Here is a 24317-nt window from a genome sequence, read left to right as displayed (position 1 = left end):
AAAGACCATTGAACGAACTTACAAAACACGAATTTTTCAACCAAATTTTATCTTTAACATTTCAGTTTCCAAAGGTGAAGGCATCACGCATTATTTCCGTCAAAATACAGACAGTTGAGAGATTTACATGAGCGAACATTGGGTACTCGGATCCTCAAAGCATGGTTAAGATATATACATCATTCTCAGAGATAGGGTTGAATACAGTGAAAGAAATGTTTTTATATTAAAGAGAAAATCTCAACATTTATTATTTTTAGTCAGATACAAATTCAATCCATCAAATCAAATTCACTGGACTCTAAACCCTTCAAAACCTAATTCACTAGCCAGGGCAATACTGTATGCTAACACCACACACACAAAGAACAAGCTTAATGACAAGGTTACAAATTTCACAGCGAGATTTGAATGTATCCATTCACTGAAATGTCGTTGCTATGTTGGCGAGCGGAGCCGAATTTTCGACTTCACCGCTCACAGTGGTCCAATGTGTACCATTAATAAATTGTAATTGAAGAGGAGAGCTTTTTTGAACCGGATGTAGACTCATAACCTAGACGACGTAAAGGTTAAAGGGTTTCAATCACAGAACCAAAAGGAATACCAAAAAAGAGGCATTACATAAGGAAACATACATACACAAATTGATCCCACCGCAGGCCCTTTAGGAATTTCAATTGATGTGTCTGGAGAAATATTTTCAGATTTTTTTATTCCGATTCCCGCTTTGACTAGTTCATAGTGCTTCCTCTATAGCGTCATGTGGAAGCAAGGTGACCATTCGGGGGTGTTTGCGTGACACATGAGTTGGTGACGGCAATTGCTCGATGACAATTTTTTCTTGGAAAATTCTAGAACATGAATTTTTCTTTTACTTTGACCCGCAATTTAATGAAGCGTATCTCCTGAAGGAAGGGAAAGTTACGAGGAAAGAAATCTTCCTTACTGAGCCATTTTATTATAGTTTTCAAAATTAAAAAACATAAAAAAATTTCATCCAAGAGTTTGAGTTGGTTACGTCATTTGTTCGTTGAAAATGGATTCTTGAAAATTTTTTTGAAAGTAGATTCTTTCTGTTCAAGGTTAAAAAAAGCTAAATGACCCGAATTCTTAAGTTATTTCGTTAACCATCGCCTACTTTTGAGTTATCGGTGGCAAACATTTGTTGTTGACATTTAAGATTTCAGGAGGGAGCACAATGACTATCGTGTTTTTTATAGTTTTTGTATGTATGTATTTAATCCCATGCGATATTTTCGAAAAAAATTTATTTTAGTCCTAAATTGTTTCGAAAAATTTTAATTTGTTTACTTGTTGCTACGCTGTTGGGGCGTTGAAAGACTCAATGATCTATACCCAATTTCTTAATTATTAGTTTTGGGAGTAATTTACTCGCTATGGGAGAACAGCTCAGTGAGAGGACGAATTGCTTGGGGAGATAAATTAAGCGTTAATCAATGTGGTGTACATAGGTCCTCATTTCAAGGGGGGCTGGGACACCTCCCTTACATTCATCCCAGAAGGATTAGTAATTCCAAACATTTGTTTGGACTCGGGCCTCTGTGAAAAGATACGAATGCGCCTAACAGCGCACTTCAGCACAATTCTTAAAATTCATTTTTCATACGATTTCGGCCCTCCGAATTTACTACCTTGACTCCTCTACTCTTTGGGGGCATTTCGGGACTCATCAATATCAATTTTTCAAAAATATCATTTTTCGGATCTAGATCAAGTGATACGTCGAGAAACCAATTTTTAGACCGACCGTAGTATTTACAATTTTGCCAAATCGAGCCATTCCACTATTTCGTGCATCATTATCAAAAACCGTAGGCAGAATCGTTGTTGCGTCATTTGGTTCAACAATAATTGCAAGTAATGGTAGATTGACAATTAAACCTCAAAGTGCCACCTACTTGGAATGGCACTGGCAATAAATGCCAAAGGTATTTTTTTTATGTATCATCTTCGAAAAAAATGTCTGCTTCGTTATTTTTTGGCATATAAACATTCTCTTTTTTATTTTGATCTATTATATTGATATTTAACTGTATAATCAATCCTATATTTGTTTTTTTTAGAGTTTAGTTGTTACATAATAATTAATTTGCACAATTAACTACCTCAAAGCCGATATTTCGGCTAGTGGCTAAAATGGAAATGCCTCGCACATAATGAACTTGACAAAGCATTTCTCCCTGTACATCCAACATCATCAACTCTGACGCAAAGAATTTTGATGGCTCCATCACTCCGCTCAAAACTGGGTCAAGCCAAGAGGTATTCAGGCTAGCATTACAGCCATGCTCGAGACTTGAAATTGAATCGTTTAGCAAAGGCCACAAAAAACGTCTACTGGATCCCTTGTGACGTCTATCAATTGCGGCCTATCAAGCATCCATTACGACAATCGTCCTACGTCACCACTCGCTCTAGTGAGGCTAGAAAAAGTCAAAGTCGTGAACTAGTGATTGAGAAACTGGGAAAAGGTCAGCCATGGGGTCTAAAGCAATACAGGAGCAACAGCGTGCTCACCGCTTAAAATGGAATAGCTATAAATGTCGCTGAAAACATGAATCCTTTCAAGTTTTCAACGTCATTTCTCTCTGCGTCATCACTCGTATATGCCAAGCTAACAAAACCAAATCTCTTAACTAGTAATTCAGAAATTAGGTATATATCATTGAGGCTTTCAACGCCACAACAGCGTTGAAACAGATTAAAATGTTTCGAAACATTTTCGGACTAAAATACATATTTTTTTCGAAAATAGGGCAGGGGATTGAATACATACATATAATAAATAGAAATAAATGTGCACCGTAGTCATAATGCTTCCTCTTGAAATCTTTATGTCAACAAGAAATGTTTGCCACCGATAACTCAGAAGTAGTCGTTGGTTAACAAAATAACTTACGAATACGGGTTATTTAACTATTTAAACCTTGAACAGGTAAAGCAATGAAACATGGTGAACCAACCGGTTCTTCATTATGAAACTTATTTGGCAAAAAAAAAACAATTTTTTTTATTTCACAAGTCGGAAAATCATTGAAGTCCATGAAACATGTAAAACGTTTTCTGACCTTGTGAATGGCAACTTTATGGACCAAAAGACGGCGTTTGGTGATAATTTTTTTTTCCATAATTGAAGCCTACTCGTCGTACCAACTGGCATCTGAATATTAATGAGAATTTCAACATCACGAGAGCGACGCTGAAGATCTGATACAGGGTTGGTTCATTTTTTCGAAAAAAAAGGGATTTAACGATACATTTTCACCATTTCGAACCTAGCAACATTAAATCAGAGTCCCATATACCTGATAGTTTTCAGGGAAAAAAAACTTGATCAATATTTTAAAGTTAACAGGGACAGAAGGAAAAAGTCTCTGCAGTTTTTTATTACAAAAGACAAATCATCAATTAAATACCACAACATCATTATATCAGAGTAGTACATCATTTTATGTAACTAACTTCTCTTCCATCATAACCCACACCGATCTAGGTTTAAACATGCAAGCGTAATTGTGAAGGTTATCCATTGAAATCTTGGTCAATGCAAGTATTATTAGTGTGGAAAATTACAAAAGTTTGCGAGTTCGTCCATCATCGTGACCAGGGATACCGACTTTTAAAAAATATTGGGGGGTCAAACCGGGGACCTTGGCCCAGGAAATTTTATAAGTAGTGAGTTTTAAGTTTTTTATGCATTTTAGAATAGTCATATGATCAACATTAGAACCCTGATAACTCGAATCTCCATATCTGGACACTCCGGGGAAAATGAACAAGCCTGACACATTTTTTCCTCACACCCAAAACGAATTTATGAGGGGGCTCGGGCCCCCTCAAGCCCCATGGAGTAGGCGCCACTGATCGTGACTGAAATATTCCATCAAATTAAACTTATTTCTACTGTTAAGAAGATGATTTTTATAAAAGCGGTGTAACGTGCATTAGCTATAAATAAACGAAATTAATCAAAAAACTATGTATATAGATGAACAGATATTGTTCTTAGATTTTCACTTTTTCCTTCTTTGTGACACAGATTTCCTTTCTGATCGCTCTTAGCATGCTAAAACAAAATAAAATTTTCCAGAAAATGTAACTTAAGGTATGATAAGGGAACTTTAATTTGCAACTATATTACGATATTGCGATACTTTCTTCAGTTGCCATTGTAAAATTCCACATGATTGATCGAGTTTCATTGACAAATAAATTATCCAAAAGGATCCTACTATCGAGGAAAAGGATAAGCTGTTAAATTGTAGGCAGGAACTTCATTAATTACATGACCATTACTGTATATACCACCGGAAATGTCACGCAAACAACCCCTTCAATAAAAATCATATTTAAACTATATTGATGCTCCGCTTAATACCTCAATAACACTTTTTAAAATATCAATAAAGGCGTGGTAGCTTCGATAATCCGGTTCACATACAAACTCTTTACAGCTCATAAAATACTTTTTCAAATTACGGTAACAAGAGAAGCATATTACCGCGAGAAATTAATCGTTAAATAAAGCCATTAAAATAATAAGTCAATTTGATCAACCACACATAAAATTACAGCTTTCTGAAAATTATTGTCACCTCGTAAGGAAACATAACCGGACCGAAACAAAATGTACGTTACTCATTAACGTTTCCTCACCATATTTCACCTTAAAACCACAATATTTTACACTTAATGAATTAATTATCACTTAACCTAATGGGATCCCTCCCATTTACGAATGTATTTTACACAGAGAAAGTTTTTCATTCAAGCGCATGTTCTCATGTAGCTCAGAAGAAACTCAAGTTTTCATTCTAGCAGTATATCACACGCAAATTCTCTCACAGATTACATCACTCAGAACAAGATCCCATGTTCGACGCACAAATCGCAGTTTCGGGATATTTATCTTCACAATACTTCACTTTGGCCACTGAAAATCACATTTGACAAACTTCTCCGAACAAATTTACATTACAAGGTTGAGTTTATCCACACAAATGGGAGCCGTGGGATTATTTGTTCACGAAGATCGGGAAAATTACACTATAGAACGCGTCGGAAGACGATGGGGAAAAGAGTTTTCCATTGGCTTGTTGCCATTCATGAGTCTAAATGGTAAAACAATACGATGAGCCGGCATACAAAATGAATATTTGAGCAAATTTTGATTGATCGCCAATCGTCAATAAAAATTGCAGGAACCGATATCCCTCTTTTCGAACTGGTGAAATGGATTTCTAGTCACGATTTATAGCCAAAATGAATGTATTCCTTGTGTTGCCAATTATCTTTTGCATCAAGTGAAAAAAGAAATTTGGCAACACTGTGAGAACATTCAGATTAATTGCAGAACGAAACAGAGTTTATTTAACTTTTGCAAGCATATCATAGGTGGTAGGGGCAACGCGGTGAAATAGATGAGAAATCTAGTCTTATACCAAAGTCACCACATGACTCGAAACTACATCACTTTCACTACTAGGAAAACTTTGTACATGAAAAAATTCATTTCTCTGGCACAGCAAGTCCAGCGGTTAAAAGGTATCGGGTTAAAGGAATCGACAAGGAAAGGAGTTCATCAATTAAGATACAGCAAAGGTAAACAAGGGTATGCGGTGGACATTAGCACAAAAGGAAAAATACAAAGGGAACAGTGAACGACCCGGGAATCCATTTTGCAAACCTTATAAAACCGTAATATTGTTGATAAGTTTCATTCAAGTCCGTATCGGTTGAATCTGAATTTTTACCAGTGGAGGACTCTGTGCATCTTTCGTTCACAGCTGAATATAAAAATTTTGCAAAAGTCGATCAATTTAGTAGCGTTGTTCAGTGATATGCAACCGGAGTAAAGTGAACGTAAACCAGAATGAAAGCATCCAAGAAATCACACACAATAGAATAGAGAAATTTGGGAGCAGTTGTTACAGTCAACAGTGATTACTATTCTCACATTTCAAATCAAAATTTTAATAGCTGTAGGAGGGGTTAAAAATTTGGCGCAAGTGTAGGATTAAATATATTTGGCAACGGCGGGTAGGATTCCAAAATTTGAAACTAATAGAAATAATCATTCCCTGCGAGTCTCAACATGGCGGTTAAAGGAATATTGTTTGAAGAAGGTTTGTTATATAGCGTACAACGAAGTGAACTCAGTGCTCATTTAGACACAAATTTGGCAGCAATGTCACATCACAACGCAATCGCCATCACCACGATGTGGGAGGGATTAAAAAATTTACAATAATGGAGGCTATGTAGAAATCAATCCACGTAGAGATAAGTCCCTCCCAGCGAGTCTATACTCGGCGGAGGAAATAATTTGCACAAGGGGTTTGTTAAGATATCTTATCACTTTCAGTAACACTCATTCATACTAGGTGAGACACCGATCTCTAGCAAAATTGGGTATCGTCATTCCCAATAACTCGGCGAACACAGTATATTATATTGGATGAGTTGATCAGTTTCAGAATATGGTGGTTTCCGTTTCGGTGGGAGGTTGCATCTGCTGATGGGCCACGTCATGTCCCAAGCGGCCCTTTCGGCAGTCCCGCGACCTCTGCCCGACGGCGGCCGAAGCTTGGCACTTGGGTGTGGAGTGTCTCAACAGGGTGCTGGTGCTGGTCGGGTGCGAGGAGGGCGGTCCCCAACCCCTTCCAGACCACCGCTCCCTCCTCTTGCCGCACAAGAGGGTCTTCTGGAACTCGCGACGAAACTTGAACGACAGTGCGTTGTACAGAATTGGGTTGATGGCGCTGCGGGGAGGCCGGAGCGAGAATAAAGAGGAGAAGAAAACGGAACGTTATCGATCGCTATGCATCGCTGCGTGCACGTCGACATCATTAACGAGACTAAAGGCCTGGTTACACGATACATTAACACGTACGAGTTAATATAAGTTTGCGTGAATGATGTTGGTGGACCGGAACGGAACATGTACGAATGCGTGAACAAAAATTAGAACTGGTCCTATTTTCTGTGCGTGCATTCGCACAAGTTGGGTGGTCACTCGATGCATTTTGGCGTTCATTCTCGCGTCCATACATTTAGGCATTAACCCGTACGTGTTAATGCATCGTGTAACCAGGCCTTAAAACATGCCTGAGGGGCCTATTCATTGTGACATCCAATCGTGCGATATAATCAACACGTACTCATGCTACATTCACCTTTTCGTAACAACAACATATGCTCATGCAACATTTACCTACGCGTGACATACAAGCAGAATAGATATGGATTAAAGGTGATTGATTATATTGTTAACCGTCGAGCAAAGAGTGCGCCATTGGCAAAATTGTGAGGGATAAAACATTTGACAACGGTGGAAGGGATTCGGAAACTTGACGACGGTAATAGAAAGACTCACTCGCTCCATTCACATTGTAAACATGTACGGAATTAAATTCTGCCTGAGAGGCCTACACATCATATTCAAATCATGCTAGATAATCAGTACGTGCTTATGCAACATTTAACTATGTGTGACATACATATAGCATTGGCGTGGAATGAAGGTTTTTGATTGCATTATTGACCCTCGAGCACACACGTCACTCCCATCGGGTCTCTACATGACGGTGGACGCAATATTGTGTGAAGGGCTTGTACTATTGTTTCCGTCAAAGTATACAAATACACGCCCCTTGTTTCAACGATTCATTGTTATCATTAGTCTAACTCTGGTATTGCAAGAGTCATTGTACCCAATAAAATTTGCGAATTGCATAATTTCTATGCATATAATTCCACTGAATAAGGTAAACTGTCATCGATAAGTATATTAAACGAATGCTTGGTTCGTTTTGGTTTACTATACATTTTATCAATTCGTCATAATATACCAAAATCAATTTTACGCATCGAATTCGTGTAATATTGACACAGCGTATAATTTGTAATAATTGAAGGACTAATTTTCATTTTGAAGAAATGATAGATAAAAGATAAAAATAAAGATATTTATTTCACTGCCCCAAAATATTACAACATATGCATACATTAACAGTGAAATTAGACACCCCTTAAGATGAGTCTTGATTAGGGGTTGCCATTACATACAAATAAGGCAATGCTCGGCAGTACATTTTATAATAACTTTTAAACTTTTAATGACTGTAGACATTAACTTTTAATGACTACAGTTAATTTAGATATGTACTTCTGTATTATTTATAAGAGGACAATTCCAATAATTTTCGATTGAATTTTTGTAAAGGATATACCCCCAGAAAATAAAATAAATATGTATTTTTCACAGACATGGATGGAGGTTGATTCAGATATTTAAGTTTCGCATAACATCCTGGTGCTAAATTATACGCTAAGTTAATGATCCTAATCTAAAGGGTGAACATTTCAAGATAAGTGAATGTTAAAACTTGCTTACTCTGCTTACATTATCCACCGCCATGTGAACTCTTTTATATCTTCCGAACTATAAAATCAAAGTACATTGCAGTAGCACAACAAATAATCTTATCATCTATTGTTACGCGCATAAATACCCGGTCTCTATCATAATAAATAGGCAATAGTTTTTAACCGGTAACTGGCTGTTTGTGGCTTAAGACTTATTCTACCATGAAGAATTCTCGAAGGGTATTCAAGTTAAACTGTGATACACCTGAATGCTGAATATGTATTAATCTCCCCAACAGACATTTTAGTATCGAAAACTTAATATCAGCATCCATAAATATTATTGGAAGCCCCGATCATGTTTTGTAAAATAATATTATATGCACCGATGCGAGAAGTAAACCTTCACTTTCTCTTCCATGCAAATCTCGGAGAATTTAATTAAAAATGAAAGTAATGCGTGATAACTCTCGGCTTCTTGATTCCTCGTAAATCGACTGTAAATTTGTTTATACATAAAAATTAATTGACTTTTCTTATGGTGATACGTAAAAACATTAATTATACACCAACACGAGCGTCTCCATTACGTCTTGATCATTCGTATAATGATGACAAAAAAGTATCGGATCCTCCTTATCCATAACCAATTTTTCGATAACTATCACCAGTAATTCATCATGAGTAAAGGGTAATCCGCCAATTTTATCGTCATAAATAACAAATTTCAATTATGCTAGTGTGTTTATTCCACCATCGTCTCCAATTCATTTACAATAATAAACGCTTACCGCTCCGGTATAACTAAAAATAAAACCGGTAAAACCGGTAAATAACGCTCCGATGAGTAAAATATTTGCGGGTTCTCCACCGAGTATGACGGTTTAGTCGTCCCAGTAAAACAACATTGGCGGTGAAGAACCCAAAACATTATACTCATCACGATCGTCGCCATGGAAACCTACGCAAGAATTTCAGCTAAATATTTCTGATGAATATCAATTACTTATTAGTTTTTTTCGTACAAGGTATTTCACTGCATTTAGTGCACAAATGTACAATCATACCAGGCCATTCGTGCAAGAACAGATTAAAACAGGGATTAACTCATGCTCAGGGAACAATTTGAAGGGGACGGATGCATGGATATTGATTGATTGAGGAGAGGAAAAATGCAGCATTAGCTGATCACAATGGAGTAGATAAATCGATATCTCGATATCTCGAAACGGAGTGAATGCATGCTTAAGTAGGCATTGTGCGGTCACGTGCAGAGGAGAAAAAAAGCATAAGGAAAAAATAGAATCTTTTTACCTGTTGATGAAGACGCAGGTTTTCGCGAACATCAAGAACCACAGGTCCATGAACTTCTCCTTGGAAAACAGTATGGCGAAGGAATTGTACACGAGCATCCCTCTGTATGGAAGCCAAAGGGTTGCGAACACAGCGACAACTATCGCGAGCATTTTCACCACCTGAAAATAAGACGAGAAATAACAGTAAAAAAAGTAACGGAAAAAATCAGTGCATAACAATAGGTTTTGTGGAGTTATAAAATTAAGTCTATTGTTTCAAGAATTTGATAGGCAAATTTGGCAAACAGCATTTTTTAACGGAGATGAAATCACTTGATGGATTATATTCATGCTCCATAACATCAAGAATATATTCGTGTGGCCAATTTTACATCCATATACCTGAATTGATCCTCATTTTAATAGTCTTTGTCATGGAATTACTTGATGGATTATATTTGTGCTCCATGACATCAAACATATATATTCTTGTGGCCAATTTTACATCCATATACCTGAATTGATACTCATTTTAATAGTCTTTTTTAACTGTAGTGGAATAATTATGATGCAATTTTAGTCGTTGTGAAAACATGTTAAATGCGCAAGTATTGTAATTCAGTGTTGAAAACGAGAATTTGTCAAAAAATGGTGTCTTTTTGACCTTTAAAAACAAGAACTAATATCATGTAGACCCTCTGAATAACGGTAATTCAGATCTTTCTATAGTAAATATTGTAGCCTTAAGACGAAACCTGCTTTTGAAGAGTAAAGTCACCTGCATAAGCGACAAAAATACCAAAGGGACTGGAAAAATTCAAATTACTTCATCAAAGACAACTTCATTCACACAAAATATTTTCATGGAAATACTGTAACTAAATTAAATACAATATCTTCATCTCCCGGTACTCATCGAAACTTAGAAGCGCTAAAAAAACTGACAGTACATCATTCTTTAAATGCATAAGGATAGGAACCACAGTATTCAATTTCACAGTAAAATATAAATTTCTACGGAAAACACAAAAATTAATATGATGAATACTAGTTTCTTTACCGGTTGAAGCAATAGTTTATTCTTCATTAATCGTTGTGAGACCTGAGATCGCCGAGGAACACTAAACGAAGGTTTATCTTAGCGTGTTGAGTTAAAATAATTTGATGACACGCATCGACGGTTTTTTAAATCAAAATTTTTATGAGACTAAAAACTTGCCTAAGTGGCGGACGGGTTAAGTCCTCGCCTACAACACAAGAGGTCCCGCCAGAGAAGGTTGCCTCTATTCGGGGCATGATTGTGATTGTTTGATACTTGTTGAAAAAACCCGATGTAAGAGACCAATATTTGCTGTTTTCAGTGGTTTTGGAATAAATAAAAAATAATCAAATGTATCGATGACAGCAAAAACGTACATTAAACGTATATAAATATATATTTTTGTCTGTTAAGCAAGGAAAACTTCAAGACTATAAAGCGATGGCACTTTCACAAAAGCATGATACTCCTTTGATAGTGACCTCGCGATATTAACCTCGTCGAGGATTCTTGAATAGTTTGGATGCTTTGCGGTTGAATCAAACGAAGGGGTTCTTCTAAACGGGCACAATTTGCCTCTGTACGGGCCTTAATTTTCACGTCAGCGCTCACAACAGCGGTCGGCACGTGTCACGGAATATTGCGAGAACAGAGGACCACAAAACCAACCAATGACCGGAATTCACGACTGCTAGCGGTCGCACCATGCGCCAGAATGGAGTCTCATATTTAGAGAGTTCCATGCATCGGTGGAAGGGTCATCAAACTGCGGAAAATAAGGTGGCTTACCCTTATGTACAAACCTTCCCATTAATGACTTTTTACCTCTAGTTTTAGGCACTCAAAGCTATGAGATTTGATGACATTTGACGCACACATCAGAAACGATTATTTGTTTAGCTAAACATAAATCAAGATTCATACTTATAACCTTTTGACCTCATAATGTGGTTTATATCGCAAAAATGATATTCTTTTCTCACGAGGTTTCAATACTAAAAATTTCGATATAAAAAAAAGTTCGAGTTTATAGGTGAAAATGTCACGTCACAAAATGTCTAATGTTTTTGGGCATAGGAAAACAAATGGAACTACTTTTAAATTGAAAAATACTTAATCGTAGCCCCTGTAAGGTCACAGCGGTGTTAAACACTGAGGCCAAAGGGGTAGCATGAGATGAGTTTGGCTTCCAAGGTGTCACACCATAGATAGAGGAATCTTCTAATAGCTGAATATATGAAATATTAACGTTGAAGTTAGGAAAAAATTTATTAGGAATTAAACTTGGATAATTCTTCTCATTAGCAGTTTGGAATAGACGATGACAGCAGTGGAGAAATTATGATTAAAATTTTATGAAAGAATGTTAGAAGAACGATGAAGATGAAATGGATAAATCACGTGAGTAATACAGAAGGGAGTAATGTAGAGCAGGAACGTAACTAAGAATTAAGGGTACTGGGGGATTCAGGGGGGTTTAACTAATCCTGGGGGGTCTGGGAGGTATGGAATACCCGCCAGGGTAAGCGGGAGACGTGGGGGTCCTCCCACAAAAAAAATTTAATTAAATTGTTCAAAATGGGGAATTTTAAGGCGCTCTAAGGGTTATTTTATTAATCCTTGCACTATTCTATAAGTAATATTAATCCAATTAAGTATAATGGATTAAACTTAAAAATTTCTCTGTGCTCTAGGGGGGTTTTATCCCCCCAAGCCCCCTCTCGCTGCACCACTGATGTAGAATATGTCATGGAACACGCAGGAATAGTGAAAATTATCATTGAAAGACAGTGAAAGGGAGGGAAAAACGACAGAGGTAGGTCGCGCACGAAATACATAGAGCAGATTATAAATAATATAATGCAGTAGGATTATGTAGGAGTTTTGATTAAAAAATACAAAAAAAAAACTATTTATGTGACCTTTGACCTTGAATAAGATTTTTTGCACGTACGGGATCGATGGCGACTTTTCAGGATTTCATTAGAATGGTATTCCTAGCGTTCCTGTAAATTTTCAGCTTGTTGGGAAATTAATCAAGGGTCAACGTTTATTTTGAGCGGGCTATAAGTTGTTGCAAACGTTAACAATATCTTAATGACAGTTAGGCAGCAAAAAAATTCGGGTTCTTTTCAAGCAGGGGCGCAGATAGGAATTAAGTCTAGGGGGGATTTTAGGCGCAACAAATACTTGGGAGTTTGGGTGTATGGATTACCCTCCAGGGGAAGCGGGAGGGGCGGGGGCCCTCCCCCAGAATTTTTTTTAAGATAAATGGTTCAAAATGGTGAGTTTTACGGCTTTCGGAGGGATATTTTATTAGTTTTTTTACATTATTCTATACATAATATTAATCCAATTAATTACAATGGGTTAAACTTAAAAATTTCTCTGAGATCTGGGGGGGGGGGTTTATCCCCCAAAACCTCCCCCTCGCTGCGCCACTGTCTTCAAGAGCCTCATACTCTCAGAATGGTAGGATGTTGCCATATGGCAACGGTGGGCGGATATGGGTTAAACTGATTCCTTGTCCGAAAAGAATATTGATTCAACTTACGATGGAATTCGCCCCGCATTCAATCCTCCGGAACGTAAAACGAGGGTCTACAGTGGATACGTGAGCATAAAGTAATCACAGAGATAAAATTAGACCAACATCCGTCCTTCTATGTTATAATAAGTTCCCACCATCGAGTGTTAGGCCATAACTTCCTCGTAGCATTCGCCAATGACGAGCATCGCTAATGAAGCGAATGGAAGCACGTATAAGTACGTTGCGTACGGATGGCGAGAATTGTCGTCATTTTTTTCCCGCACGTTCCGGACGGATGACGAAGATTCTCGTCATTTAGGCACGTCAACCTAAACAATTTTGACGCGTACAATACGTATTCGTTAGTACGTTTTCAGTTGCTGTTCGTTATTCATAATGAATTGATGCATCATAACGTTTGATTGGGTAAAGCTATATTCTAAACATTAGCTTTTTAACCATGTTTAAACCAAAGGCATTACGCTCTAATAGGCAAATATTTCCAAATCGGCGTCCCGGTACGCAACGTGTTAAGCGATTCAGCGAGAGCCAAAGAGGGTGGTTTGGAATTTTTGATCCAATTAAAGAAACTAAAGAAGTTAATTGAATGCAAATTCAAACGAGCTTAAACTTCATATGATCTTGCAGCATTATTTTGACCAGTTTAAATAGAAAATATGCGAATCGATTCATACATCTCTCTTCATTTGACCATCCCTCGAGTTTTTTCCCCACAATCTTACGTATGGTCATATAGTCATACGTATGGTCATACAATAGGTGTTTCAAAAACTATTGCTATCTTCATTTATGTATAATCTTCCTGTTTCACTTCGCCTTCTTCTCTCGACGTTTGAATGCCGCACAAGGATAATACAGTGGTAATAAATATGATGAATACAATGAAAAAATAGATAGTTAGTAATATCAAAATTCCCCAAACACCACCGGCATTTATGTAACATCTCTAGCGAATAACTTCAGAGAAACTTTTGATGGTAAACTTTCGCTCAATCAAAGTTTTTAATATGTAAAATATTATGAATAAGGCTGTATCAGAAGAAATGGTACGATGATAATAAAAAATAAGGTTTACTACCCTGTATATCACATAATTTCCCCAAAGAATCATCATTATCCCCATGGATCTCCGGAAATAATTCCAGAAAATACAGTCTCCAATAATATCTGAAAGTATTCCCTTAGGCAAGGAATGTTAACATTAATTATTTTATACTTAAAGGATATTCCCAAGTGAGGAATTAAAAATAATTTCAAATATTTAATCTTTCATTCGGTTTTCCCTAAGCCCCTGGGAATATGTATAATCAAATTCGTTAAATAAATTCATGTGTAATTATCAAGTTTTATATTTTATTATGAATAAATAAGTATAGGTCGACTCCGTGAAGTCTTTCCCGAATCAACGAAAATACAAAGCCCTGAGGTAGTTGAAATACCACCTCGGGCAACGGAAGGGAAAGCGGTCTAAACGTGGCCACAGTAAAGAAAAAAAAACATCGAATGAAGATGCCTTCCTTCATAAATGTTGCATACAGGATTCTCCACTCCCACGGTTACATTAATTCCCACTGCCATTGTTAATAGTGGCGCTACAGTCGCTAGGATACATGCCAATACACGTTTTACCTCGAAAGAGATATTCTACGTGGGAAATGTAATTATTTATTGCAAAAATTAAGCTCAATTAACCTCAATTATGTAAGCAACAGTTTAAAAAGAACATATTTAAACGTTTACCAGCGAAATGTTTTTCCTCGCTATAATTTTCTGCAAAAATCATTAAAATAATTGTAAACAGCAAGGTCCTGTGAAAGAAAAGTAGAAATAAATAATGAAAAAAAGTACTGCCGACGGGACGCGATCTTGGTAGTGTGAAGATGATGTAGATGAAGGTTAAGCGTCTAAACGTGGCAACAGTGAAGAGAAAGCATCAAAAGAAAGCATCATATTCCACCATAAAATCTTACGCACCCTACTTTTTCGAATCCATAGTAATAGAAGTCGTGCATGCAGTAGCGGGAATTTCATGGTTCACCGCATGACTCGGAATATTTCGCTAGAGTCCCACGTGAGATGGAGGCTAAGGTATGTCGTCCAGCGGCGCCCACAACAGCATCGGAATTCAATCGGGCTCTCCGACGACTTCCCCGTCGGATTCTTCATTCGGAAAGTATTCCTTGCCCTCGCATCCGCGGAATCCCGGAGGTATTTGTCATCGGTGAGTACGAAGCGGAGAAATTGGGCAACTCCCAAGGGTCACAGGTATGCGGCCCAGGGGGGGCGGGTCAATATGCATTTCGAAACCTCAAGGTCTCACAGAACGCGTGCATATACAAATATATAAAACCCTACATTTTCAGGAAAAAGTACGAACTTGAAAATATAATGATTAAATTAAGGTTGGATCCAGGATTTTTTCTGGGACAGGCAAAAGGTCTTTTCATATATGTGATTAAAAACTAAATGCAACAATTACTCTAAGGAATGTATTTGTAATTTAAATACAAAGGTTTTTAATACGTAAACATTTATAAAGTTTATATTAAAATATATAGAAATTATAAATATTCCACTGCAACAATGATTCATCAAACATTGTTTAAACGTAAACGTTTGACTTCCAGGGTTGAAATAGTGAAGAAGAACACGCTAAAAACTATGAGAACGACAAAACGCTTGTCTTCATCATCTCGTCGCAGGTATAATATTTGATTGGTGAATTTCATTCTATTTTCTATATAACGAACGATATCTTGGCTCACTCTAGGATTTTTTTAAACGGCCGAAAGGCAGATTTCCATTTCCGAGGTGTTGAAAAGAAAATTAATATCGAAGCTCAGTATGCCATATGGAGAAAATATTTCCAAAATTTTCGTGCAGGAAAATGTTGATAATGTTCCTCTTACTGAAATAAAGCAAAAAGACGAATATCGTCTCTTTGGAGAGTGCAATGGCGCAGGGTGAAAAAAGTATAATTAGGGAGATATTTAGATACAAAATTTAGATACACGGTTAAGTGATCTATGAAATTCATAACTTTTCAATGTTATTTCTCCCGATTACAAGAATTTTACTGCAAAATATTGGAAAAATAGTGAATCGCAAGGCACTCATCACCGCGCTGCGGACATTTTTGAAAACCGGTTTGAATGCGACCGATGTAGCAACAGTAATAACCTTTCTATGGGATATAAGTAGGCCTCCTACATACAGTCCCCTTGAAAGGAAGAATAGCCATCGCGCTTTTCCCAGACAGAACCGAAATATGCACTCTCAATACGTATGCCCCTCAACATTCTGAGAAAAAAATTGGCGGGAATAATGCTCAAGGGGACTCGATGAGGCAAAAAAGGAAAAAAAATTAATCTCTCTGGAGTAAAAATGGAAAATTAACTGTCGCGAAAGGGCACTAGGTGTGAAATGGCCACAGAAGAAGTAAGAAAAAAGTAGGCTCAAAAATTAATTACTTCGCAAGGAAATAATTTCAAAGCAGTCTTTAAAATTACTTGTATTTGACACGGTGATATAAATAAGCAGAAAGACCTGAAATAATTATTTCTTGCCTCTCAATCCCGCCAAGAAGACTTCCCTGAAACATTGTCAGAATAAAAATAATTGGCAAGAGAACTCTCATGCCATGTTTTCTTTCTTGAACAATGGGGACGCGAAGGAATTTTTGGTCTTTACAATTTGAAGGGGTTGGATGGGTGAAGTATATTCATAATTGAAATAATTTAACAGCTATGATGGGAATTCCAATCTCATTTCAGCGTTCAAGATTACCTGTTCCTAGTTCAAGACGTCTCGAGGAATGTGAAAGATGCCTTAGGAAAAGTATTCCGTTATATACTGATGGCATTAATTAGGATCCATGACTTCAACTAGTAGGGTCTTTTTACATCAGGTATCCGTTTAAACCTAAATCAAACATCTGGAAATTTTCATGGAATACATAATAGCCATATAAATTATGCGAAGGCACAAAAAAGTGAAATTTCGAAAAAAATAACGGAATAAAAAATTAAATACAGAGACAATTGAAATTACTATCTAAGCATGTAGAATGAATTGAACACAGCAGTAAATGAATGAGGATTCAATGCTAGAAAAATAATTAATAACATCGGAATTTAAGTAAAATATTTTTTTAATTAACCGCCTACCACCTGCCACTTTAGGATGGAAGGGATACTTCTACTTCCATGTAAACCTCTCTCAATTCCAGGAAAAATTTACCGTAGTGTATGTAGTAACTCATAGCAAGTTTTGGTGGTCATACTCCAGAAACTGTCACGATACTTATTAAGTAATTAGTTTATCCCATTTCTAGCTCGAATCTCTTCATACGAAAATATAAACGTAAAAAACACGATAAGGGTGTGGCATATCCTCGTTATGTTTGACGCCGGCTGACCGACGTACGTCAATTTCGAGTCGCTTTTTTTTTTAGCAATTCACGACGCTAAGGGGATTACATCGAGGAGGCCCAATACATTCCATCAGGGGTTGATTTCTGTCGCCACTTCGGTTGCTTTTTAATCGGTTTCAAAAATGTCCGCAGCGCTGGGATAGGTGCAGAGAGATCGGCATTATTCCAATATATTTTAGATTAGTACTTGCAATTGCGTCGAATGGCATTGAAAAATCGTCGATAAAATTGTTAAAATCCATTAACATTGTTTTTAAACCTTATGCATCCATAAAACCTAAGATTTTTATAAATTGTAGTAGGGGAAACAAGGGAGGAATTAGACAGTGGGAGGTATGAGACAGTTCCAACTTCCCTCTCTAAATTTAAGTTTTATAGCTCTTGCTTTTCACACAGGTAAGAGAAACAGTAGCTGCATTTCCTTCTAAAATAGCTACTTTATGGTTTTATTTTATTAGGCATTTTAATAGTTAGTATTAGGTAATTATGCTTCTTAAGTGATCCAGAATGGTACCAGTGCAAAAGAAATCCAGATAGGGTACCAGTGCCAAATTGTACTATTTTGAAAGCTGTGAAGAGTGTTTGTGATGGAGGCAAATGCGTGACATTCCTCCCGGAATGAGAGAGGACTGGGACAAATGTCATATGTTCAGAAAATTCTGAGTTCCACAGTACGCACCTGTTCTAAATATCTTGAGGAATTTTCTATGGAGTTTAGAAGGGTCAAGGCAACTAAGGATTGCAAAAAGAAATGATGTAGGCTGCTAATATTTTCACAAAAAATTATGTTCCAAAATGTGTCCCAGTCCTTCCTAGTCGCTGTTATGTAAAAAATGCAAAAGTGCATGATTATTATAAATGGAAAGAATTTTTTACTTAGATTGCGTGTAACTACAGAAAAAAGCTTAATGAAGTTACACTTTGAGCCTAAATTTCACGATCGTCATATCATACAATGGATCGAATCTTACTGTTTCTTTTTTCGAGCCTTTGAAAACAACTGAAATTCAGGGGACAGTAGGTAAAAATTAAAACGTTGCCAGAGATGATACATATAAGTTTGCTCCTCGTGTTTGGAAACTGTGTGTTTTCATATATCCTTCTTTTTTTATTCATCGTAGTCTCAGTAATATAAAAAAATGCGTTAATGCATGATGAATAAAAATGTAATTAAATTTTTTATCAAGTTTTCGTGTACCTACTGAAAAAATCTCAAATGAAGCATCTCAATGGCCCTGATTTCTTTCACACTCGACTTACCCTACAAAGGGTCGAATTTTATCGTTGTTTCTCGCGTTTGAAAGCAACTTATCCACAGATAATTCACATAAGTTGAAATGAAGTGAAAGTGTATCTTGGCCGGAGATAATTCACATAACTTTGGTCTTCGTGTTTGGAAACTGCGTGCAATCATGTATCCTTGCATTTTTTTTATTTATAGCAGTTTCAGTGATGTAAAAAAATGCATGATTTGGAAAGTTATTTTTATTATGGGTGCATATACCTGCGCAAAAAACCGTGAATAAAGTACCTCTATGACCCTGAATTATTTCACGCACGACATATCCCACCAAAAGGCCGAATTTCATCGTTCTATTCTCGCGTTTGAAAGCTGCTGAAATTCAGTGGACGGTGCATAAAACTTAACGCGTTTCCTGAGCCGTCGTCGGCGCCTGCCCTAGCCCGCACCTCCCCTACGAATGAATTTCAGGATCAAATTCGATTAAAGCGCCCATGAGCATTCAAGCGGTTACACAGAGAACCTTACGCTCAAGGTCGCTCTAAATGCTGGGTTCGCCTCTGTGGCCTCCACTCGATATGTGGAATGTTTGTTTACAGTCAATTTCCCCCAGCGCGTCGAATGGGGCGGTGTGTGCGTGTGATCGCGTTTCCAAGTCTTTTGACGAGCCTCTTTTAATGTTTTCCGGAAAATGCCCGCATGTCGGGCGCCAATTTACCAAAGGCGTTGCGTCTTCTGTATACATATACCTTCCCAAACCCACCCAATACCGTCTGCGACGAGATATTAGGAGGACGCATCTCTCGATCATTCCTCGAACAAACAACTCGCATAGGGAATACAGAACCATTTGAGATTAGACTCGCGAAAATTAGAAGAAGAAATGTACTTAATATGACGCAACCTCAATAAAAAATTTCATTCCATTTCTCATAATCACGCATTTATGCATATTTTTCCCTCATTAAGACTGCTAAAAACTAAAAAAAGGAAGCATATACTAGTCCACACGGTTTCCAGACACGAGGAGCAAACTTGAGTGAATTATCTCTGGCAAGGCGTTAAGTTTTATGCACCGTCCGCTGCATATCAGAAGATTTCAAACGCAATAAAAAATATTCAAATTTGTCCCATGGTAGAATATGTCCAGCGTGAAATAAATCAGGGTCATAGAGGTACTTACCTGAAGATATCTTATGCACTCTTTGGAAATATAACCGAGTAATTTTTTTATTTGCGAGGGTGGTGGTATGTCATAACTTTAATAGATGTTGAGCCTGGAGTCCGCAGGACTAGGTTATTGATATAAATATTATTTTATCTCTTATTGTGTCAATTATTATAATATAAGACTCGTATTAGACACCTGCTCGTACACAAAATTTTTATCGCTAAAAAAAACTGAGGTAATTTTTTTTGCGAAAAAGGTTACTGTTTTCAAGGGTATACTATCTAAAGAATATCGAGCCTCGAGGGAATAATTGGAAGGGTAGGGAAGAGCAGTAGCGAATACAGAGAAAACTCAAGGGGGGTGGCGCAAAAGATATCTTGAGTCACCTATACTTTTATCGTAATAAAAAATAACAAGTCACACGTAGAGCTTCAGAAATTTTTAATTAAAGTGATCATACACATATTCAAGACAATGGATTGAGGGCTCAAGGGGAGCCCTCCAAGGATACAAGACACCGGGGCCGGGAACAAAGCCCGTGGCTTACACGCCCGATCACCCGGGGAGGGGGAGGTGAGGAAGGAAAAAGGAAAGAGGCGCCGCCGCGATAGGAGCCCGACGACGCCTCTGGGAAAGGAAAGGAGCGGAAGGAATGGGACGGGGAAAACACCTAAGCGCTATAGAAGCGAAGAGGGCCCTACTAAAGGCCGTATCACACTAGCGACTGCGACCGCCGCTGCGACCGCGATTTCGGCCGCGGCTGCGACTGCACCCCATCACACATTGCGGCCGACGCCACGGTCGCGCATGCGCACGTATGAACGTTTCTGCTTGTCGCTTGTTTGTTTACGAAAGCCCAAAGAATGGATAGAGAGCAGTAATTGTTGAAATTGTTCCTAAAATATATTAACACGTACTTCATTATTAGTTGCCTGTGTACTCGGGTCCAATATCTAATATGCTGGGCTTCCATCATCACTTTAAAAATCCGAAATTATCTCAGCGTTATCTCACAACCTTCTTGAACTTCCCTCGCTACGGTAACCAAAACAAATAGGTCTGCCGCATTGGCTGCGACTGCGACTGCGACTCAGAAGAATAGCCGGTCGGCTCGGTCGTCGTCACGTCACAGCGTCGGCTGCCTCGCTCTAATTGGTCGACGGGCCAGTCGCAGCCGCAGTCGCGGTCGCAGCGGCGGTCGCAGTCGCTAGTGTGATACGGTCTTAACAGCGAAACCAAGCAAAGCTATTAATGTTCTAACGACTTTAGAGAATCATTCTATGAGGAAGAATGATCCAACGATCAAATCGTTAGATCATATTCAAGACAATACCAACTTATGATATAAAAAAGTTACAATTGTGGTCCTGCAATTTTTGGCATTATGGGTGGCCCTGCTAGGGAGGGACGCGCCCCCTCCGATCCCCATCTGCATCCGCCACTGGGGAAGATGAATCCCGCACCGTCACAGAGGCGGGCGGGTCCTACTACTAGTGAGGCCACAATTTAATGTTTCTACGGAAAGGAAAAAAATTGCTACGAGGAAGGAAATGTATACGATTTTCCGTAGAGAATGCAAAAAATACAAAGAACCATGAGAGCTCAAGGGGAGCTCTTCGAGGATACAACCACCGGGGCCGGGAACCCAAGGCCGAGCCTTATACGCCCGATCACCCGGGGAGGGGCTGGATGGGAAGGAAAAAGGATAGAGGCGCCGTCGCGATCGGAGCCCGCCGACGCCTTCAGGGAAAGGAAGGGAATGGAAGGGAGGGGAACAGGGATAAAACACCCCAGCGCTATAGAAGCGAAGGGGGCCCTACCTAGCGAAACCAAGCATACGCAATTTCTCTACCACCATCCCGGGGAGATTTTCCTATGAGGAAGAAAAATCCCAGTGAGAGGGACAGTGGGAATGCAAAAAATACAGTTGAGTTCGAAAACAGCAAGATGCTCTGCCGACCCAATGGTTTTTGGGATCGACTTATGAAAGAGTCAATTGAAATTTGAGTGGCCAAAAGCACGCTCAATAGATATTCTGGATATGCATTGAGTCAGTGGCGCAGCGAGGGGGGGTTTTGGGGGATAAACCCCCCCCCCCAAGAACTCAGAGAAATTGTTAAGTTTAATCCATTTTACTTAATTGGATCAGTATTACTTATAGCATAGTGTTAGGATTAATCAAATATCTCTGAGAAAGCCAAAAAACACGCCATTTTTAACCATTATTCTTAAAAATTTTCTGGAGGAGGGCCCCCGCAACTCCTGCTTTACCTGGTGGGTATGCAATACCCCCATACCATATTGTTGCGCCCAAAACCCACCCTAGCCTTAATTCTTAGCTGCGCCCCTGCATTGAGCAACACGTGGAAACCAGTTCTAAAAAAATCAATATGGCTATGCAAAATCATCACCAACACGCCAGCCAATCAGAGCGCGCCGCTGATGACAGCCAATCAGCAGTCACTAGACCACTAAAGTGACTGCATATAATCAAGGAAAAATCTCACTCGACACTCACAGCCCTTAGGACGATGGCCGAGTCGGACATCGAAACGTCGGCAGTTATGCAGTTCCTGACCCGGTAGCGATCCCGAGAACATTTTACAATGTTAAATCATACATTACTTTTAATATGTTAATAAATTAATAAAGACTTGCAGGCACACGCTTTGAATGAGTCGAAGCGTAACAAATAAAGTAAAATTAAAATTTCTTTGTACTTTCCTCACTGGTTATAATCGGAAACTGGTTTCGACGTCATTATCAAGCACAAAAGTAAAGTACAAAGTAGCTTTAAATACAACTGTAAAGTAAGTAAAACTATAAAGCACAAAGAGACTTTTATAACAACTCTAAAGCCTGAAGAAACTGTATTTGTGCATGCATATTACAAACACCAGTAAAATACAAAGTGACTTTTATTATTGCTAAGTATAACTTCCACGAAGTGAATTCACCGGCTATCACCTTACTGTCGGCGTCAAAATAATGCGCCCCTGTCTTAGCAAATTTATGTCTGGGCTTCAGTGCATTCCATAGCAAAAAATAATACGTAATTTCAAATGAAATTATATTCTCAACTCCGAATTTTTTTGTTTTATGAAAAAATTCAAAATTGTGCACACGCCAGAGCTATAAATGACTCCGCGCACCGTAAAAATAGCCGTTTCATCAACTTCATGAACTTTGTAACTCAACCTAGGGAAAACTACTACGCCTATAGCATTCATCTTCCCTAATAAGTTGACAACATTGATGTAAATTAATAAAATGGCTTTTGCGGAATTTTTAGAACGCGTATTTCGTTGTAAAATAATGAAAAAGATTAAACAATATCTAGTCCTAAATTAACCCTAAAAGAAAAAATAAAATTGATATAAACACTTCTTAATTTATTTGAATATCGCCGAAGGTACTATAGTTGACCGTCCTTCCGTTTGCCTTAAAGACAATTGTTGCAAAAAATATGTGAAAACCTTAGCGAAAATCGTAAGAAAACAGCAATCGGCTGCATTTCAGAAGAAAATAACAGTGTTCAGTGGACTCTTTGTGAACTGCTCACTAATCCGAGTTGGCTTTAACTTTTGATGGATAAAACTATTGATGGCGGTGGTTGTGCTACTCTTCACACCTGTTTGTCCATGTTATATAAGGTATAGTCACATCAATATTGTGTTTCTACTCCGAAACGAGTAGCTATCCATTTTGCCCACATCCATTTAGCCCATATCCATCTTGCCCGGAACCACAACATTAGAAAGATGCATAAAACTTTCCAATATATTTGGCGGTTTGTGGAAAACTATAGTCACAAATGAAAACTAAATAAACGTGCATACGAATAAATAGAATGTGTGATTAATCGTTAGGCAATTAGAGCAAAAAAAATACGTATAAACCTAAGCGAAAATCGTAAAAAAAAAACAGCAAAAATCGTTCCAATTCACTTTAACGACAAACTCGCGTCTGTATTGTTTTGCTTCAACTGTTACTGCGTGGCCAAAACAATGAGCTGAGCCCTCAGAGTAAGGATGGGGGAGAGTGCGCTTTGGCTACTGCGCATGTAGTCAAGATCCCGCATATACAGCATATACATCCCACACTTCCCACAATTCTTCCCACAGGGGATTCCCGCACTACTTCCCACGATCACGTGGTAACCATGTTGACTACAAGAATCTGCTACTGCGCAGCCTGA

At 38.1% G+C, this 24317-nt stretch overlaps 1 protein-coding gene across 1 annotated transcript; it reads right to left on the bottom strand.

Moving 5' to 3' along the window:
• Window positions 1-6292: 6292 nt before the first annotated feature.
• LOC124168772 (thyrotropin-releasing hormone receptor-like) lies at window positions 6293-9857 on the bottom strand. Its single transcript, XM_046547063.1, has 2 exons — window positions 9706-9857; window positions 6293-6785 (listed from the first exon to the last, which is right to left on the bottom strand). Exons 1-2 carry the CDS (start codon window positions 9855-9857, stop codon window positions 6497-6499), a joined length of 441 nt encoding a protein of 146 aa, XP_046403019.1. The 3' UTR covers window positions 6293-6496.
• Between the last annotated feature and the right edge of the window lie 14460 nt (window positions 9858-24317).

Source organism: Ischnura elegans, chromosome 12, assembly GCF_921293095.1.
Source record: "Ischnura elegans chromosome 12, ioIscEleg1.1, whole genome shotgun sequence".
Lineage (NCBI taxonomy): Eukaryota > Metazoa > Arthropoda > Insecta > Odonata > Coenagrionidae > Ischnura > Ischnura elegans.
This window is presented reverse-complemented; position numbering and strand designations above follow the sequence as displayed.

What these genes read in the sequence shown, in the direction of transcription:
- LOC124168772 (XM_046547063.1), bottom strand. Translation starts at nt 9,857, where the DNA reads ATGCTCGCGATAGTTGTCGCTGTGTTCGCAACCCTTTGGCTTCCATAC. An exon ending in ACCTGCGTCTTCATCAACAG is followed by an intron (nt 6,786 to 9,705) that starts GTAAAAAGATTC and finishes GCCTCCCCGCAG; the next exon opens with CGCCATCAACCCAATTCTGT.